This window comes from Callorhinus ursinus, unplaced genomic scaffold, assembly GCF_003265705.2.
Source record: "Callorhinus ursinus isolate GAN/ISIS: 27379988/994484 unplaced genomic scaffold, GSC_fseal_2.0 scaffold57, whole genome shotgun sequence".
Taxonomy (NCBI): domain Eukaryota; kingdom Metazoa; phylum Chordata; class Mammalia; order Carnivora; family Otariidae; genus Callorhinus; species Callorhinus ursinus.
The window spans coordinates 7,010,378-7,025,928 of NW_027397119.1; the positions used below are offsets into that span (position 1 = coordinate 7,010,378).

Consider the following 15,551-nt stretch of genomic DNA (forward strand, 5'->3'; position numbering starts at 1 on the left):
TTCTGATAAGTGATTATTGAGCATCTACTGTTAAACAGATACCAAGTCTAATAAATGCAGTGAAACAGACTGGCAAACAAATTGCTTCAGTTCCATGTGCTAAGTGCTATTTAAATTAGAACTTGAAAGATGAATAAGGCCCACCTTAAATTTTGGTAGTGGGCATTATTAAGGGTGGGTGAAGAGGGAACAAGAAGTCTAGTTCCTGCTTTTCCAAGTGCCTGTGAAGGAGATGGAGAACTTTCATTCAAAATAAGTAAAAGAAACCCTTCATGAGATAGAGGAGTTGTGTTCATTGTGTTCTTTCAGTTCTTTGAATCTGCACATTTACCCCACTGTAAATCTTTGTATATGCTGTTTCCTATGTCTTTAGGACTCAAATGTCAAATATCAGGGTTTGGTTTGGTTTTACTGGGGTAGGGATTGGGGAGGCAGGGTGTGCTGTGTTCTCTGAATTTATAGTAAAACACTCACTAGTGGGGTTATTTTATTAATGTCTCTTGTCACTGGGCCAGTTGCTCCTCTAAGTTCTGTCTTTTTTTGCTCTCTAATAAGCCTACTGCCTAATTCAGTGCCTGCCATGTAGTAGAAACTCAAAAATATTTAAATAATGAATGCAGTTTCTTAACCCAGTTAACAAAGTGTCTTTAGGATTCATGACTTCAACAAGACAAACTGAGTCCTTTCTTTTAAAATCCTATTCATTTGAAGTTTATTAGATACTTTGTTTTTAATTGTTTAATGCGCCAGTTCACAGGTCACTAGTACTTTTATCTGTGGTAGGCTTCAGGTGCCTCTTTTTTCAAAACCCTGAGGATTCTCTTGATCCTAAAGTAGATATGTGGAAAGTAGAATCTGAGAAGTGGTATGGTGTTTTGCTGTGCTTCTTTCTGCTTAGGCTATTTTTGTGAAAGCTTGGATTTTCACATTTAAACTTGTCTTGGGCGCCTGGGTGGCTCAGTCGGTTAAGCGACTGCCTTCTGCGCAGGTCATGATCCTGGAGTCCCTGGATCGAGTCCCGCATCGGGCTCCCTGCTTGGCAGGGAGTCTGCTTCTCCCTCTGACCCTTCCCCCTCTCATGTGCTCTCTCTCTCTCTCTCTCTCTCTCTCATTCTCACTCTCTCAAAATAAATAAATCTTTTAAAAAGAAACTTGTCTTGACAGGAAGGGCAAACTAGCCTTATTGACATTCTATTATTTATAAATTATTTGCAGTGTTGAATTCCCATGGTAGTATTTATCCTATAGAATAGATTAATATTACCTGTTGCAGAAGTCTCGGGAAGTGAAACCATTTAATCTGTTGGGGTTGATGAGCATTTCTCAAACTAACTTTATATTTAATATAAATATTAAAAAATATTTATGGACATTCTCAGGAAAAAAGTATTCTCTGCTCATGTAAGATTAGGAAATGTTGGGTAAAGCTCAAACAGGTTTATTAATTGCAGGATGGAGTCTTTAATGTACTGAGAACTCTAAGAATGGTGCTGCAGTATGCTGCATTTTTTTAAACTTGATAGATAATCTCTTCCCCAACTTCCACAAACTCAGAACAGTGGGATATGTTGGGGTAGATCTATTCATTTGACTTAGTCTATAGAAACTCTTTTTCATAAAATAACATTTCTCTTCCTTCATTAGGTTATTGCTGGAAAAGTTCATAGGCTCTAATATGCACAGCCTTTCAATATATGGATATTTGAAAATCTTCACATACTTGCTCAAGAGAGAAGGCATTTTCAAAATTGCTTAAATAGGATCTAAAATTCTGAGGCTAAAGTGGTTACACACTTGTCTGAATGGCTATTAATAGCTTTTTTTTTCTTTTTTTAATTCTGTGTTGCAGGTCGGATCATGCTAAAAGGAGATAATATTACCCTGCTCCAGAGTGTCTCCAACTAGAAATAATCAGTGAAGTGAGAAATTCTTGAGAAGGCCATGTAGTTTGTTTTTTTAGGTGTCCTTTGTTGTGAGTGTAGTTCTAAAACATTTGTTCGTATTGTTTTGATTACCTTTATGTTATTACCAGAGGACAATAAATGCTGTGGAATTGCTTTTATTTAAAAATTTACATTGTTTTTTCTGTCCAGTGGTAGAGACCGTTCACTCAGTGGCAGCTAAGTTTTCTGGAGGGTGGCAGTTGTCCTGGGCATTTGTTTTTTTCCAGAACCTGGATGTATAGATTCTTTATGGCAAAGAGTAGGAATTCTACCTCACAGGTAAGCTCCTGATACTGGGTGGTAGAGAAGAGGTTACTGCACTAATACGTGCCTTCAGCAGCAGTTCTCATTCCGGCTGCTGGGACACGAGCTTCTGACCACAGTAGGCTGGACGTGCTATATCAGCTTCCGTTTCTGCTTAGCACTCTCACAGTCACTCTCTGAGGTCTCTGTGACTTCTTGTACCACTAAGATGACACTGTGATAAGTGTTTGGGTATAAGCAAAGAATGAAGTGCCCTAAAAGTACATGTAAAATGAGTTCTGTTAACAGTTACCAAAATGGAGACTTGGTGAGATTGGTAATCTGAAAAAGACCACAAGCAGTGCTGCTAAATTGTTAGGCAGAATAATAGTATGTTAGTTGGAGCAATACCTGCAACACCTCCCTCTTATTCTTAATCTAAAGATGTTGGTGCCTCCCCCAGTAATTGCTTATGTCATAATTGAATTATGTGAACAAATCTTCCCCAGTTCCTTAGGGTGGTTCTAGTTTGGGGTGCCTGGCTAGCTCAGTCGGTAGAATGTGCGACTCTTGATCTTGGGGTCATGAGTTTGAGCCCCATATTGGGTTGTAGGGATTACTTACATAAACTTTAAAAAAAGATCTCAGGGCAGTTGTAGTTAGAATTCTGATAAGTAAAAAAAAAAAAAAAAAAAGAGTTCTGATAAGTGATTATTGAGTATCTGCTGTTAAATAGGTACCAAGTCTAATAAATGCAGTGAAACAGACTGGCAAACAAATTGCTTTAGTTCCATGTGCTAAGTGCTATTTAAATTAGAGCTTGAGGGCGCCTGGGTGGCTCAGTTGGTTAAGCGACTGCCTTCGGCTCAGGTCATGATCCCGGAGTCCTGGGATCGAGTCCCACATCAGGCTCCCGGCTCAGCGGGGAGCCTGCTTCTCCCTCTGACCTTCTCCCCTCTCATACTGTTTCTCTCTCTCTCTCTCTCTCAAATAAATAAATAAAATCTTTAAATTAGAGCTTGAAAGATGAATAAGGCCTGCCTTAAATTTTGGTAGTGGGCATTATTAAGGGTGGGTGAAGAGGGAACAAGAAGTCTAGTTCCTGCTTTTCCAAGTGCCTGTGAGGGAGATGGAGAACTTTCATTTAAACTAAGTAAAAGAAACCCTTCATGAGATAGAGGAGACTTGTAGGTAAGTGTAGAAATTCATCCAGCTCAGAAGTTGGCATTCTAGCTGTTCCTCTCCTATTTGAACCTGTGCCTTTCTGGTCACATTTTGGAAATAAAGGGCTGCTTTAGCTCTTTTAACGTAGTTGAGTTTGAAATGCATTGAACTTGCTACAGCATGCAAAGAAAACCTTGGGCAGCAGAGGGAGTTGCAGCCCTGGACTGCTTTAGCCTTTCCCAGTAAAAGCTTTTTCAGAGCAGAGACCTCCCTGTAGCTTTCTTGGCACCAAAATAGCTGGGAAGAAGGATAAAAGCTGGAGCAGTATAATCCCTAAGAAAACCTGCTGGCTGCTTTTCCATTTCCCTGTGTGGCCTTTTTGACCTGGCTGCCCTGTGTAAGCAAAGCTGTGCCTGCTGTGGCTTATTCTGAATGGATCAAGACATGGAAAGTTCTATTTTTGACAGAGCAAACGATGATAGAAATAAGGTACAGTGAACTCTTACAATTGAGCTCTGTATTTAGAAATCTCTGCTTGCTTTCCTGCCTTACTGGAGCCTGTGGTGTTTGCTTTTTAAGTTGTACTTTTCCACAATCTGTAGATCTTTTTTCCAACCAGAATTTGTATTATAGGAGGCGTTGCTCTCTGCTTCATTAAGGTTATTAAAACATGCTGCTGGGAAGCTGCTCTTGTTGGCAGCCCTTGGTATGTGAGCAATTATTTTTCTGGAATGGCTGTTTTTCTGAGGGGGTCTTGCTAACCACCCACTAACTCTCTTGTAACATTCTTGAAGTGGGGGTGGGAGGAGAATAAGGCTCTGAAAAAGTAAAGTGCTGGTGCAGGCCTGGTGTTTTAGTAGTAGTAGGTAGGAAGAAGAAGGGTAAGAATAGTTGGAAAACCCTAGGATTTTGTATTTGCAGGCACCAGCTGTTGTCATTGTATCACTTTTGTCAGTTTCAGGATTAGAGAGTGGATCTTCGTCTAATTTGAATTTAGGCATTATTGGCTAGTAAGTGTCTTGGGCAGTTCCTGGGGTAAAGCCTAATAGGCAGCATCTCCTCTAAACTGGATGACACCAGGAGCTTTTCCTTAATTAATTACTCCTTTTAGAACTAATCGTAATAACCTACTCATGGTGTGCTTTTGTGAGGAGATATGGTTGGTAACTCTTCTTAAAAAGTGGCATTAGAACTTAAGTCTAGGGCGCCTGGGTGGCTCAGTTGGTTAAGCGACTGCCTTCGGCTCAGGTCATGATCCCAGAGTCCCAGGATCGAGTCCCGCATCAGGCTCCCTGCTCAGCAGGGAGTCTGCTTCTCCCTCTGACCCAACCCCCTCTCATGCTCTCTCTCTCTCTCTCTCTCTCTCTCTCATTCTCTCTTTCAAATAAATAAAATCTTAAAAAAAAAAATTTAGAACTTAAGTCTAGGGGCGCCTGGGTGGCTCAGTCGTCTGCCTTCGGCTCAGGTCATGATGCCATGGTCCTGGGATCGAGCCCCACATTGGGCTCCCTGTTCCGCAGGAAGCCTGCTTCTCCCTCTGCCACTCCCCCTGCTTGTGTTCCCTCTCCCTCTGTGTCTGTCTCTGTCAAATAAATAAAAAATCTTAAAAAAAAAAAAAACTTAAGTCTATTGTACCTAGAGTTTAAATTTTATCCACTAAACTTTTTTTAAAGATTTTATTTATTTATTTGACAGAGCAGGGGAGAGAGCAAGAGAAAGCACAAGCAGGGGGAGTGGGAGAGGGAGAAGCAGACTCCCCACTGAGCAGGGAGCCCGATGCGGGGCTTGATCTCAGGACCCTGGCATCATGACATGAGCCAAAGGCAGACGCTTAACGACTGAGCCATCCAGGCTCTGTCCCCTATCCACTAAACTTTTTAAAAATTGAATTTAGAAATCCTAGCTTAGTGTATGCTTTTTTTTTAAGATTTATTTGAGAGAGAGAGAACACCAGTGGGGAGACGGGAGGGAGAGAGAATCTCAAGCAGACTCCCACTGAGCATGGAGCCTGACCCATGAGATCATGACCTGAGCCAAAATCTTGAGTCAGATGCTTAACTGACTGAGCCACCCAGGCGCCCCACTTAGTGCATGCTTATAATTAAAATGCCAGTAGTACAGAAAGATGTAAAGTAAAAAAACAGAAGTCCTTCTTTTCCCCATCAGTATTCTCCATATATAACTATCAGGAGTTAGGCCGTTAATCTTCTAAGCTCTTCACAGATATATATAATTTGGTTTGTTTCTCAATTTGATATTTTTATTTAAAATTTTTTTAGTTTCAGGGTGCCTGGGTGGCTCAGTTGGGAAAGCAAGTGCCTTCGGCTCAGGTCATGATTCTGGAGTCCCAGGATCGAGTCCCACATCGGGCTCCCTGCTGAGCAGGGAGTCTGCTTCTCCCTCTGACCCTCTTCCCTCTCATGCTCTCTATCTCTCATTCTCTCTCTCTCAAATAAATAAATAAAATCTTAAAAAAAAAATAAAATTTTTTTAATTTCAGTCTTTGGTAAAATTGTAAAGTACATTCACATTGTTGTGCAAACAGTCTGTAGCACTTTTTTATCTTGCAGAATTGAAACTACCCATTCAACAACTTCCCAACCCTTCCCAGCCCCTGGCAAACGTTCTATTTTCTGTTTCTATGAGTTTGATCTAGATACCTCATATAAATGGAACCATAAAATATTTGTCTTTTTGTGATGGACTGTTTTCACTTAGCATAATGTTCTCATGGTTCATCCATGTTGTAGACTGTCATAATTTCTTTCCTCTCTTTTTAAGGCTGAATAATATTGTATGTTTATAAAACACATTTTGTTTATGCATTGAACTGTCAGTAGATATTTGGGTTACCTTCACCTGTTGGCTGTCATGAGTAATGCACCTTAAGACCCTGTTTTCAATTCTTTTGAGTATATACCCAAATATTTTTTGTTTTGTTTTGTTTTGTTTTTAAGAGGTGGGGGACGGGTAGAGAGAGGAAGAGAGACAATCTTAAGCAGGCTCCAGGCCCAGTGCAGAGCTTGACATGGCGCTCAGTCTCACAACACTGAGATCATGGCCTGAGCAGAAATCAAATCAGATGCTTAACTGGAGCCACCCAGGTGCCTGACCCCAAAAAGGTTTTTTTGAGGAACTGTCTTACCGTTTCTATGAACATGGGTATACAAATACCTCATCGAAACCCTACTTTCAGTTTTTTTGAGAGCATATACCCGAAGTCTTTTTGAGGAACCATCATAGAGTTTTCCACAGTAGCTACACCATTCTACATTCTCATCAATAGTGCACAAGGGTTCCAGTTTCTCTATATCCTTGGCAAAACTTATTTTCTACTTTTTTTTTTTAAGATTATTAATTGATTTGACAGAGAGATAGCAAGAGCAGGAACACAAGCAGGGGGAGTGGTAGAGGGAGAAGCAGCCTTCCCGCCAAGCAGGGAGCCTGACACAGGGCTTGATCCCAGGGCCCTGGGATCACGACCGGAGCCAAAGGCAGACGCTCAATGACTGAGCCACCCAGGCGCCCTTGTTTTCTACTTTTGATAGCAGCTATCCCAGTGGTTTTGAGGTGATATCCCATTGTGGTTTTGATTTGCATTTCCATAATGGTTAGTGGTGGTAAATGTCTCTTGATACGTTTATTGATCATTTATTTTCTTTGAAGAAATGTCTCAGCCCTTTGCCCATTTTGAAACAGGTTACTTTTTTGTTAAGCTGAAGGAGTTCTTTATACAGTCTAGATATTAACCTCTTATCAGATAAACAATTCGTAAATATCTTCTCCCATTCTATAGATTGTTTTTTCGCTCTGTTGATTATGTCTTGATGGACATCGTTTTTAATTTTGATGTAACCTAGCTTATCTATTTTTACTTTTGTTGCCTGTGCTTTTGGTGTCATAGGTTAAGTTTTACTTATGTATGCATACTCCCTGAAGCTTGACTCTTACCAGCAAAACTTGGACATACTTCCGTGTTAAGCAGCTGTGATGTATTTCATTGTATGGGCCTCTCAATTTAAGTAATCACCTGTTGTATTAGTGGATATTTTAGGCTGTTTCCAGATTTTTGCTGTTAAAAAGAATTTTGTACTGAACCTCTTCATACCTGTTTTTGTCCACTTACGTGTGTCTGTGAGTTGAATTCTTAGAAGTGGAATTGCAAGATCAAAAGATATGCACATTAAAAATAATTCTGTAGGAAAAAATTCTGTAGGTACTTCTAAATTGCCTTCCCTAGTATATATCAGAAAATTGTTTTCTTCATGCCAGCCAACTATCAAGCAGCAGTTGGAATGAAACTCACAGGCTTGTCGTGAGACTGCTACAAAGTTATAACTGCCAGCATCCTAAGGATGTCAGAATAGAAAAATGGAAAAAATTTGGTCATTGATGATTTTTGAGCCACTGAATTAATCACCTCTGGAACTTGCCTACTACCAAACTTGTTATGTGAGAGAATAAATTTCATGGTTGGTTTTCTGTTCATTAAAACTAAAGCATTATAAATGAGAAGGATGTCAGAACAGGGCCACCTGTTTTTGGAAGGGGATCAGTTCTTCCAGTGAAGAATTATTAAATGCAATAGTTGAGAAAATTGGCAACTGAAGTAATGATCTTGGACTATATAGGGGAATACAAATGAAGCGATGTGACTAATTTTCCATAAAACAGTAATCTTTACCTTCCTAGTTATGAAAATAATTCCTGAGAAAGATGGTCTTGGATCATCATTCCATGTCCATAGAAACTGCGGTCTCTGGAGTATTAACAGATTAGCTCATCCCCAGGGCCGTCCTGAGTTAGAGATGTTTTGCTGGGCTAGGAAATTGCAGAGGAGACTTGGGGAAAATAAACAAATGAGTGCTTCTTCCTGGTGGACTATGTTGCTAAACCAGAGAGAAGGTAGATGGTGTGAATAGAGTGGGGAAGGGAGTATTTGCCCAACTAAGCAGCCTTCTTTAGATCCTACTTGATAAGATACTCAGTTTGGAAGGTGTTTCTTATATTTCAACAGTGTCTGCTTTTATTGAATGTTATATGCTAAACAATAAAGGATGTAAAATTTAGTCCTTGTCTTTGGAGATTTGGGGAGGCAGTGAAGTATAGAAGGAAAGATCTTGGGAGTCCACATACCTGGGTTTAAATCCCAACTTTAGAATTAACCAAACCTCTCGACCTCAGTTTCATAATGTTGTTGGAATGATTTAATGAGATAATACATACAAAGTGCTGTTTCAGGCCTCAGGAATGCACAAGAAGTATTTGTCTAGCTCCAAATGAGAATAATTTATAGTTTAAAAGATTTGTTTAGGAATATGTTGGAGGGGCACCTGGGCAGCTCAGTTGTTTAAGTGTCTGCCTTGGGCTCATGTCATGATCCTGGAGTCCTGGGATCGAGCCCCTCATTAGGCTCCCTGCTCAGCAGGGGGTCTGCTTGTCTGTCTCTGCCCTTCCCCTCTGCTCACTATTCGTGATGTCTCTCTCATGCTCTCTTACTTGCACTCTCTCTCAAATAAAATCTTTTTTTAATAAAAGGAATATGTGGAGAAGAGGTAAACTTGTTCGACATTAAGCAAAACATTACAATTTGGGAAATCTGTTTTGCTTGGGCTTTTTTTAGTCAAGCTTATTGAGGTATAATTTACAGATACTAAAATTCACACTTTACACCTATGTACTTTGCTGACATCTGACAAACGTATAGCCACTAACACACTCAATATTTTCATGATCCAAAATTTTGCCTCAGGCTCCTTCATAGTCAATCCATTTCACTCACCCTAGCTCCTGGCAACCACTGATCTGATTTCTGACCCTAGAAATCAGAATGGCCTTTTTCAGAATGTCCTGTAAATGGAATCTTACAGTATGTAGTTACTTGTGTCTGACTTCTTTCGTATATTATGCTTTTGGGGCACCTTGGGTGGTCAGTTGGTTAAGCATCCAGCTTTTGATTTTGGCTAAGGTAATGATGGTGGTGGTGAGATGGAGCCCTGTGTTGGACCTAGAGTCTACCTAATATTCTCTTTCTCCCTTTCCCTTGCCCCCTGCCCTTCCCCCTGCTATCTCTCTCTCAAAAAAAAAAGCTTTTGAGATTCATGTTCCATGTATCAGTATTTTGTTCTTTTATTGCTGAGTAGTATTTTTTTTTCTTAAGATTTTATTTATTTGACAGAGAAACACAAGTAGGGGGAGTGTGAGAGGGAGAAGCAGGCTTCCCCCGGAGCAGGGAGCCCAATGCGGGGCTCGATCCCAGGACCCTAGGATCATGACCTGAGCTGAAGGCAGACGCTTAACAACTGAGCCACCCAGGCGCCCTGCTGAGTAGTATTAAATTGTATGGATATACCACAGTTTGTTTATCTGTAAACTAGTTAATGGACTTTTGGGTTATTTCCAGTTTTTGTCACTTATGCACTAACTGCTATAAAGTTCATGCGCAGGCCCATTTTAAAAATTGAGATTGTCGCGCCTGGGTGGCTCAGTCAGTTGAGCGTCTGCCTCCCGCTCAGATCCTGGGATCAAGCCCTACATCAGGCTCTCTGCTCAGCAGGAAATCTGCCACTCCCTCTCACTCTCTCTCTCTGTGCTCTCCCTCTCTCTCTCTCTTTCAAATAAATAAAATCTTTTTTAAAAAATTGGGTTGTCATATTTCTTTTTTGTTGTTGTTGGGAGAGTTCTTTATGTGTTTTGCATTTTTTAAAAAATCCTTATCAGATAGGGGTTTTGTGAATATTTTCTTCCAGTTTGTGGCTTGTCTTTTCATTTCTCTGCAGTGTTTTTAAATAACACAAATTCCTCATTTTTTTTTCAAGTTATTTATTTAAATTAGGGAGAGAGAGTGAGCACATTTGAGCGGGTGCAGGGGCAGAAGGTGGGGGAGAGGGACAGGCAGACTCAGTGCTGAGCCCAGAGCCCCAGAGGCTAGATCTCACGATCCTGAGAACATGACCGACCTGAACTGAAATCAAGAGTTGGATGCCTGACCAACTGCATCACCCAGACACCCCTCAAGTTTTCATTTTATCACATATTTCTTCTATGGTTCATGCTTTTGTGTCCTAAGAATTCTTGGCCAAACCAAAGATCACAAAGATTTTTTCTGATGCCTTCTAGAATTCTTAGTTTCAGTTAGCAATAATCGTGCCTTGGATAAACCTCATTGGCTACGATACTACCACTGCGCAAAGCTCTTCTAGAGTTCTTAGATTTTTACATTCAGAGTTAATTTTATGTATGATGTGAGATACAGATTTTGAGGGGGGTTTTTGTTTTTGCTGAGGGATGACCAATATTCCCAGATCATTTGATCACTTGACCCTCTGTGTGGGTCACTTTTTCTGGAATCTTACTTTGTTCCATTGCTATATAGGTCTATCTTTTTACCAGTACCACATTGTCTTCCTTACTGTAGCTTTATACTAAGCTTTGAAATCAGCTGTATTCTTCCTTTTCAAACTAGTTTATATATTCTAGGGCCTTTGTTTTTTCATATAGATTGTATTTATTTATTTTCATACAGATTTTAGAATCAGCTTGTCAACTTCTACCAAAAAAGACTGCAGGGATTTTGGTTGAGCTTGCTTGGCTCTGTAGTTTATTGTAGGAAGAACTGACATTTTTGTCTTCAATGATGAACATGAGATATCTGTTTTAGTTTTCCTTTTATTTCATCAGTGTTTTCTTAGCATATAATTTCTAACACATTTTGTTAGATTTATCCCTTTCTATGTAATGTTTTTTGAACTATTGTAAATGGTGCTGTCTTATTCTAATTTGATTTCCAGTTGTTTAATATACAGAAATACAATGGGGTTTTATAAATTGATCCTGTATCGTGTGACCTTGCTAAACTCAATTATTCTCATAGCGTTTTTTGTTTTTTTGTGTGTGGATTGCATGGGATCTTTTATATAGGTGATCATTTTGTCTGAAAAAAAGTGACGATGCAAGAAGTTTTTTAAATGCAAGTAAAAATAGTTTTATTTCTTCCTTTCCAGACTAAGCCTTTTATTTATTTTTTTTCTTGCCTTATTTTAGTGGCTAGGACCACTCTAATATGAGTGGTGGGAGACAATCTTTGTCTTGTTACTAATATTAGGGGGATCTTAGGGAGAAAACATACTATTAAGTATGCTATAGATATAAGGTTTTTGTTCATAGGTTTTTACTGGGTTAAGTCTAATTTGCTTATTTTATCATGAATGTATGTTGAATTTTGTTACCCCTTTTTCTCTATTGAGACAATCATACAGTTTTTCTATTCAAGTCTGATAAGGTAAACTGCATTAACTGCTTTCAATAAACTGACCTTACATTTCTGAAGTAAACACTTTAGTCATAGTTTGTTATCAGTTTTATATATTGCTAAATTCACTTACTTGTTTAATGTGTTCATTAGAGATGTTGGTCTGTAGTTTTCTTGCAGTGTTTTTGTCTAGTTTTAGTATCAGTGTAGTAGTTTCAAAGGATTGGGAAGTGTTCCCTCATCTTTTATTTTCTAGAGTTTTATAGGATTGATGTAATTCCTTCTTTAAATGTTTAGTATGTTTTACCTGTGAAGCCATCTGATCTGGAAGGTTTCTATACTTTTCCCCCCAGTTTGCAAATCTTTTTGGTTTGACCCACCTAAAGGAATCTACAGACTTACTTAGGGCACTGTATTACAAATACATCCAACAGAGAAAATAGTATAAGCATATATAAATACTAATGAATAAGTGTCATAAAATGCAGAGGGTGTGGGGCACGTGGCTGCCTCAATAGAATATGCAACTCTTGATCTCAGGGTAATGAGTTTGAGCCCCATGTTGGGGGTAGTTTACTTAAAAAATGCACGGGTACCTGGATGGCTCAGTTGAGCGTCTGTCTGACTCTTGATGTCAGCTCAGATCTTAGTCTCAGGGTTGTGAGTTTGGACCCCACACTGGGCTCCTTGCTGGACGTGGAGCCTACCTTAAAAAAAATGCAGGGGGTGGCCTGGAGCAACAATGTGAAAAAGAAGTTGATGACTTTAGCCTTTCAGTGTTTATTTTTTAGGCCAGCCTTATCTCCCAGGATTCCCCTATAAGAATACTTCTCTGTAGGGGCGCCTGGGTGGCTCAGTTGGTTAAGCGACTGCCTTCGGCTCAGTTCATGATCCTGGAGTCGCGGGATGGAGTCCGACATTGGGCTCCCTGCCCAGCGGGGAGTCTGCTTCTCCCTCTGACCCTCCCCCCTCTCATGCTCTCTCTCTGTCTCATTCTCTCTCTCAAATAAATAAAATCTTTGGAAAAAAAAATACTTCTGTGTATTGAAAAATGGTTAACTTACCATCCCTTAAGTCCACCTAGCTCTATAGCTTGTTTGTGTGGCAGAATGTTTTTACTCCTAACTCCTAATTCAATTACTTAAGCAGATAGAGGACTATTCAAGTTATCTACATTTATTGAGTGACTTTTGGGAGTTCTGTTTTTTTAAGGAATTTTTCTATTTCATCTAAGCTATCAAATTTATTGGCATAAAGTTATACATATTTCCTTTTTCTTCTAATGCTTATACAATCTGTAGAGATGCCTTCTCTCTCATTCCTAGTATTGGTAATTTGCATCTTCTTTATTTTTTCCTTGATCAATCTGATTAGAAATATATTTATTGAACTTCTCAAAGAACCAGCCTTTCATTTCATTAATTTTTCTCTCATTTTACTATTTTCAATTTCATCAATTTCTGCTTTATTTTCTTCTGTCTGCTTGCTTTGAGTTTGATTTGATCTTTTCATAGTATTTTAAGGTAGAAGCTTAGATTATTGATACAAAACATTTATTTTTTGATGTAAGCATCTTACCGTGTCTCACAAATTTCAATAATGTTGTATTTTCATTTAGCTCAACATATTTTGTTTCCTTTTTTAATTTCTCTTTCATATATGAATTATTTAGAAGTGTGTTAATTTCCGAATATTTGGGAATTGTCCACCTATCCTTCTGTTACTGCATTCTAGTATAATCCTGTTGTGTTCAGATAATTTACTGTATCTGATTTCAATTACCTTAAATTTGTTAGGTTTCTTTGGTAGCCCACAACATGATCTATCTTGGTGACTATTCCACATACACTTAAAAAGAATGTGTGTAGGGCGCCTGGGTGGCTCAGTCATTAAGCATCTGCCTTCAGCTCAGGCAGATCCCAGATGTCCTGGGATCAAGTTCCTCATCGGGCTCCCTGCTAGGCAGGAAGCCTGCTTCTCCCTCTCCCCACTCCCCCTGCTTGTGTCCCCTCTCTCGCTGTGTCTCTCTCTGTCAAATAAATAAAATCTTTAAAAAAAAAAAAAGAATGTGTGTATTGCTGGGGTGCTTGGCTGGCTCAGTAGGGCATGCAGCTCTTGATTACAGGGTCATGAGTTCAAGCCCCTTGTTGGGCATAGAGCTTACTTAAAAAAAAAAAGAATGTGTATTGCTGTTGTTGGGGAAAATGAAAATGTTCTATAAATATCAGGTCAAATTGGCTAATAGTATTGTTCACATCTTCTGTGTCATTAATTATCTGTCTAGTCATTCTCTCCATTACTGAGCAAAACAGGTTTATCGTAGATATCATATAGTTGAGGTCCAATCTGAGTCTCTGCTTTTTAATTTGGGTGTTTAAATCATTTACCTTTATAATAATTATTCATATGGTTGGTTGAAATCTGCCATCGGGTGAGAGGCAGTTCTTCATAAGTCTCTTGCATTTCTGTATGTCATGCAAGCAGGGTACTGATTGTCCTTTGTTTCTATCTTTACACAGATGTTTATTTAGCAAACTGCCTTGGAAGATAGATAATATCTCCCTCTAGAGTAAGGAACAGGCGTGCTTATTGCCCACATAAAAAAATTTACTTCCGCAGATACCAGGTTTTTCTGCAATGACACAACCCATTACATGTGTCAGTATCATGTGGCCCTAGTTGCATTGCTCTTTGGAAAATGTAATTTGGGGAATTGGTACAAAATGCTGATACTCTGGGTACTGCTGTTGATGTGAGTGATAAACTGCCCTTCTGCGACCCAGATGTCTCCTGTCTTCTACCAACATCCATGGAATTATGTCAGTCCAACTTGTTAGCTTGCAAGTAGGGTAAAATTTCAGATACTTGACAATTCTTAAATCTATCTTGTTTTCTATTTGTCCTATCTCTTCTTTTTTCTTTTTGTCAATTTTTCTATCTTCTTTTGGATTTTTATAATGATTCCATTTTATTTCTATTGGCTTATTGGCTATACCCCATTAAAAAAATTTACATGGGGGTACCCGGGTGGTGCAGTTGTTTAAGTGTGCGACTCTGTGTTTCAGCTCAGATCGTGATCTCAGGGTTGTGAGATTGAGCCCCGTGTCTGGCTTCACACTCAGCGCAGAGTCTGCTTGGGATTCTCTCACCCTCTTCCTCTGCCCCTCCCACTTGTGCACGCATGTGCACACACTCTTTTTCTCTTCCTCTGTATAAAATAAATCTTGGGGCACCTTGGTGGCTCAGTCATTAAGCATCTGCCTTCAGCTTGGGTCATGATCCCAGAGTCCTGGGATCGGGCCCCACCTCGGTCTCCTTGCTCGGCGGGAAGGCTGCTTCTCCCTCTCCCACTCCCCCTGCTTGTGTTCCTGCTCTCGCTATCTCTCTCTCTGTCAAATAAATAAAATCTTAAAAATAAATAAATAAATAAAATCTTTTTTTTTGTAAGATTTTATTTATTTATTTGACAGAGAGAGACAGCAAGAGAGGGAACACAAGCAGGGGGAGTGGGAGAATGAGAAGGGAGCCCGACATGGGGCTCGATCCCAGGACCCTGGGATCATGACCTGAGCTGAAGGCAGATGCTTAATAACTGAGCCACCCAGGCACCCCCCCCCCAAGATAAATCTTAAAAAAATTTTTTACATTATTCCCTAGGGATTGCAATATACATCTTTAACTATCATCAATAGTATCTTATGGTCTCACGTGTGATATAAGAACCTTATACCTCCAATTCCTCCCTCTTCTGTGCACTTTTGTCATAGTATTAGATGTGTTATAAATCCTGTAGTACATTGTTTTTGTTTTTAAAGCTTTTATTTATTTTTGTGAGAGAGAGCAGGAGCAAGGGGGAGGGGCAGAGAGAGAGGGAGAAGCTGAGTCCCCACTAAGCAGGGAGACCATCGAGGGACTCGATTCCAGGATCCTTGGATCATGACCTGAGCCAA

General features: G+C 39.6%; 1 protein-coding gene and 1 non-coding gene across 7 annotated transcripts in view; one reads left to right on the forward strand and one right to left on the reverse strand.

The window, feature by feature from the left end:
- The window catches only part of SNRPE (small nuclear ribonucleoprotein polypeptide E), an 89,327-nt gene that overhangs the window by 4,654 nt on the left and 69,122 nt on the right, over positions 1 to 15,551 (forward strand). Inside the window, exon 5 of one of the 6 annotated variants that reach the window (XM_025855251.2) lies at positions 1,850 to 2,070. The exons of the other annotated variants lie outside the window; for them this stretch is intronic. Coding sequence (XP_025711036.1) covers positions 1,850 to 1,905 — 56 coding nt within the window. The 3' untranslated portion in view covers positions 1,906 to 2,070. Of the gene's footprint in view, positions 1 to 1,849; positions 2,071 to 15,551 lie in introns of those variants that run through there. 6 annotated transcript variants of the gene reach the window in all.
- LOC112811315 (U4 spliceosomal RNA) lies at positions 10,412 to 10,545 on the reverse strand. The gene has a single exon (XR_003205031.2). It is a non-coding gene; the product is annotated as a U4 spliceosomal RNA (small nuclear RNA).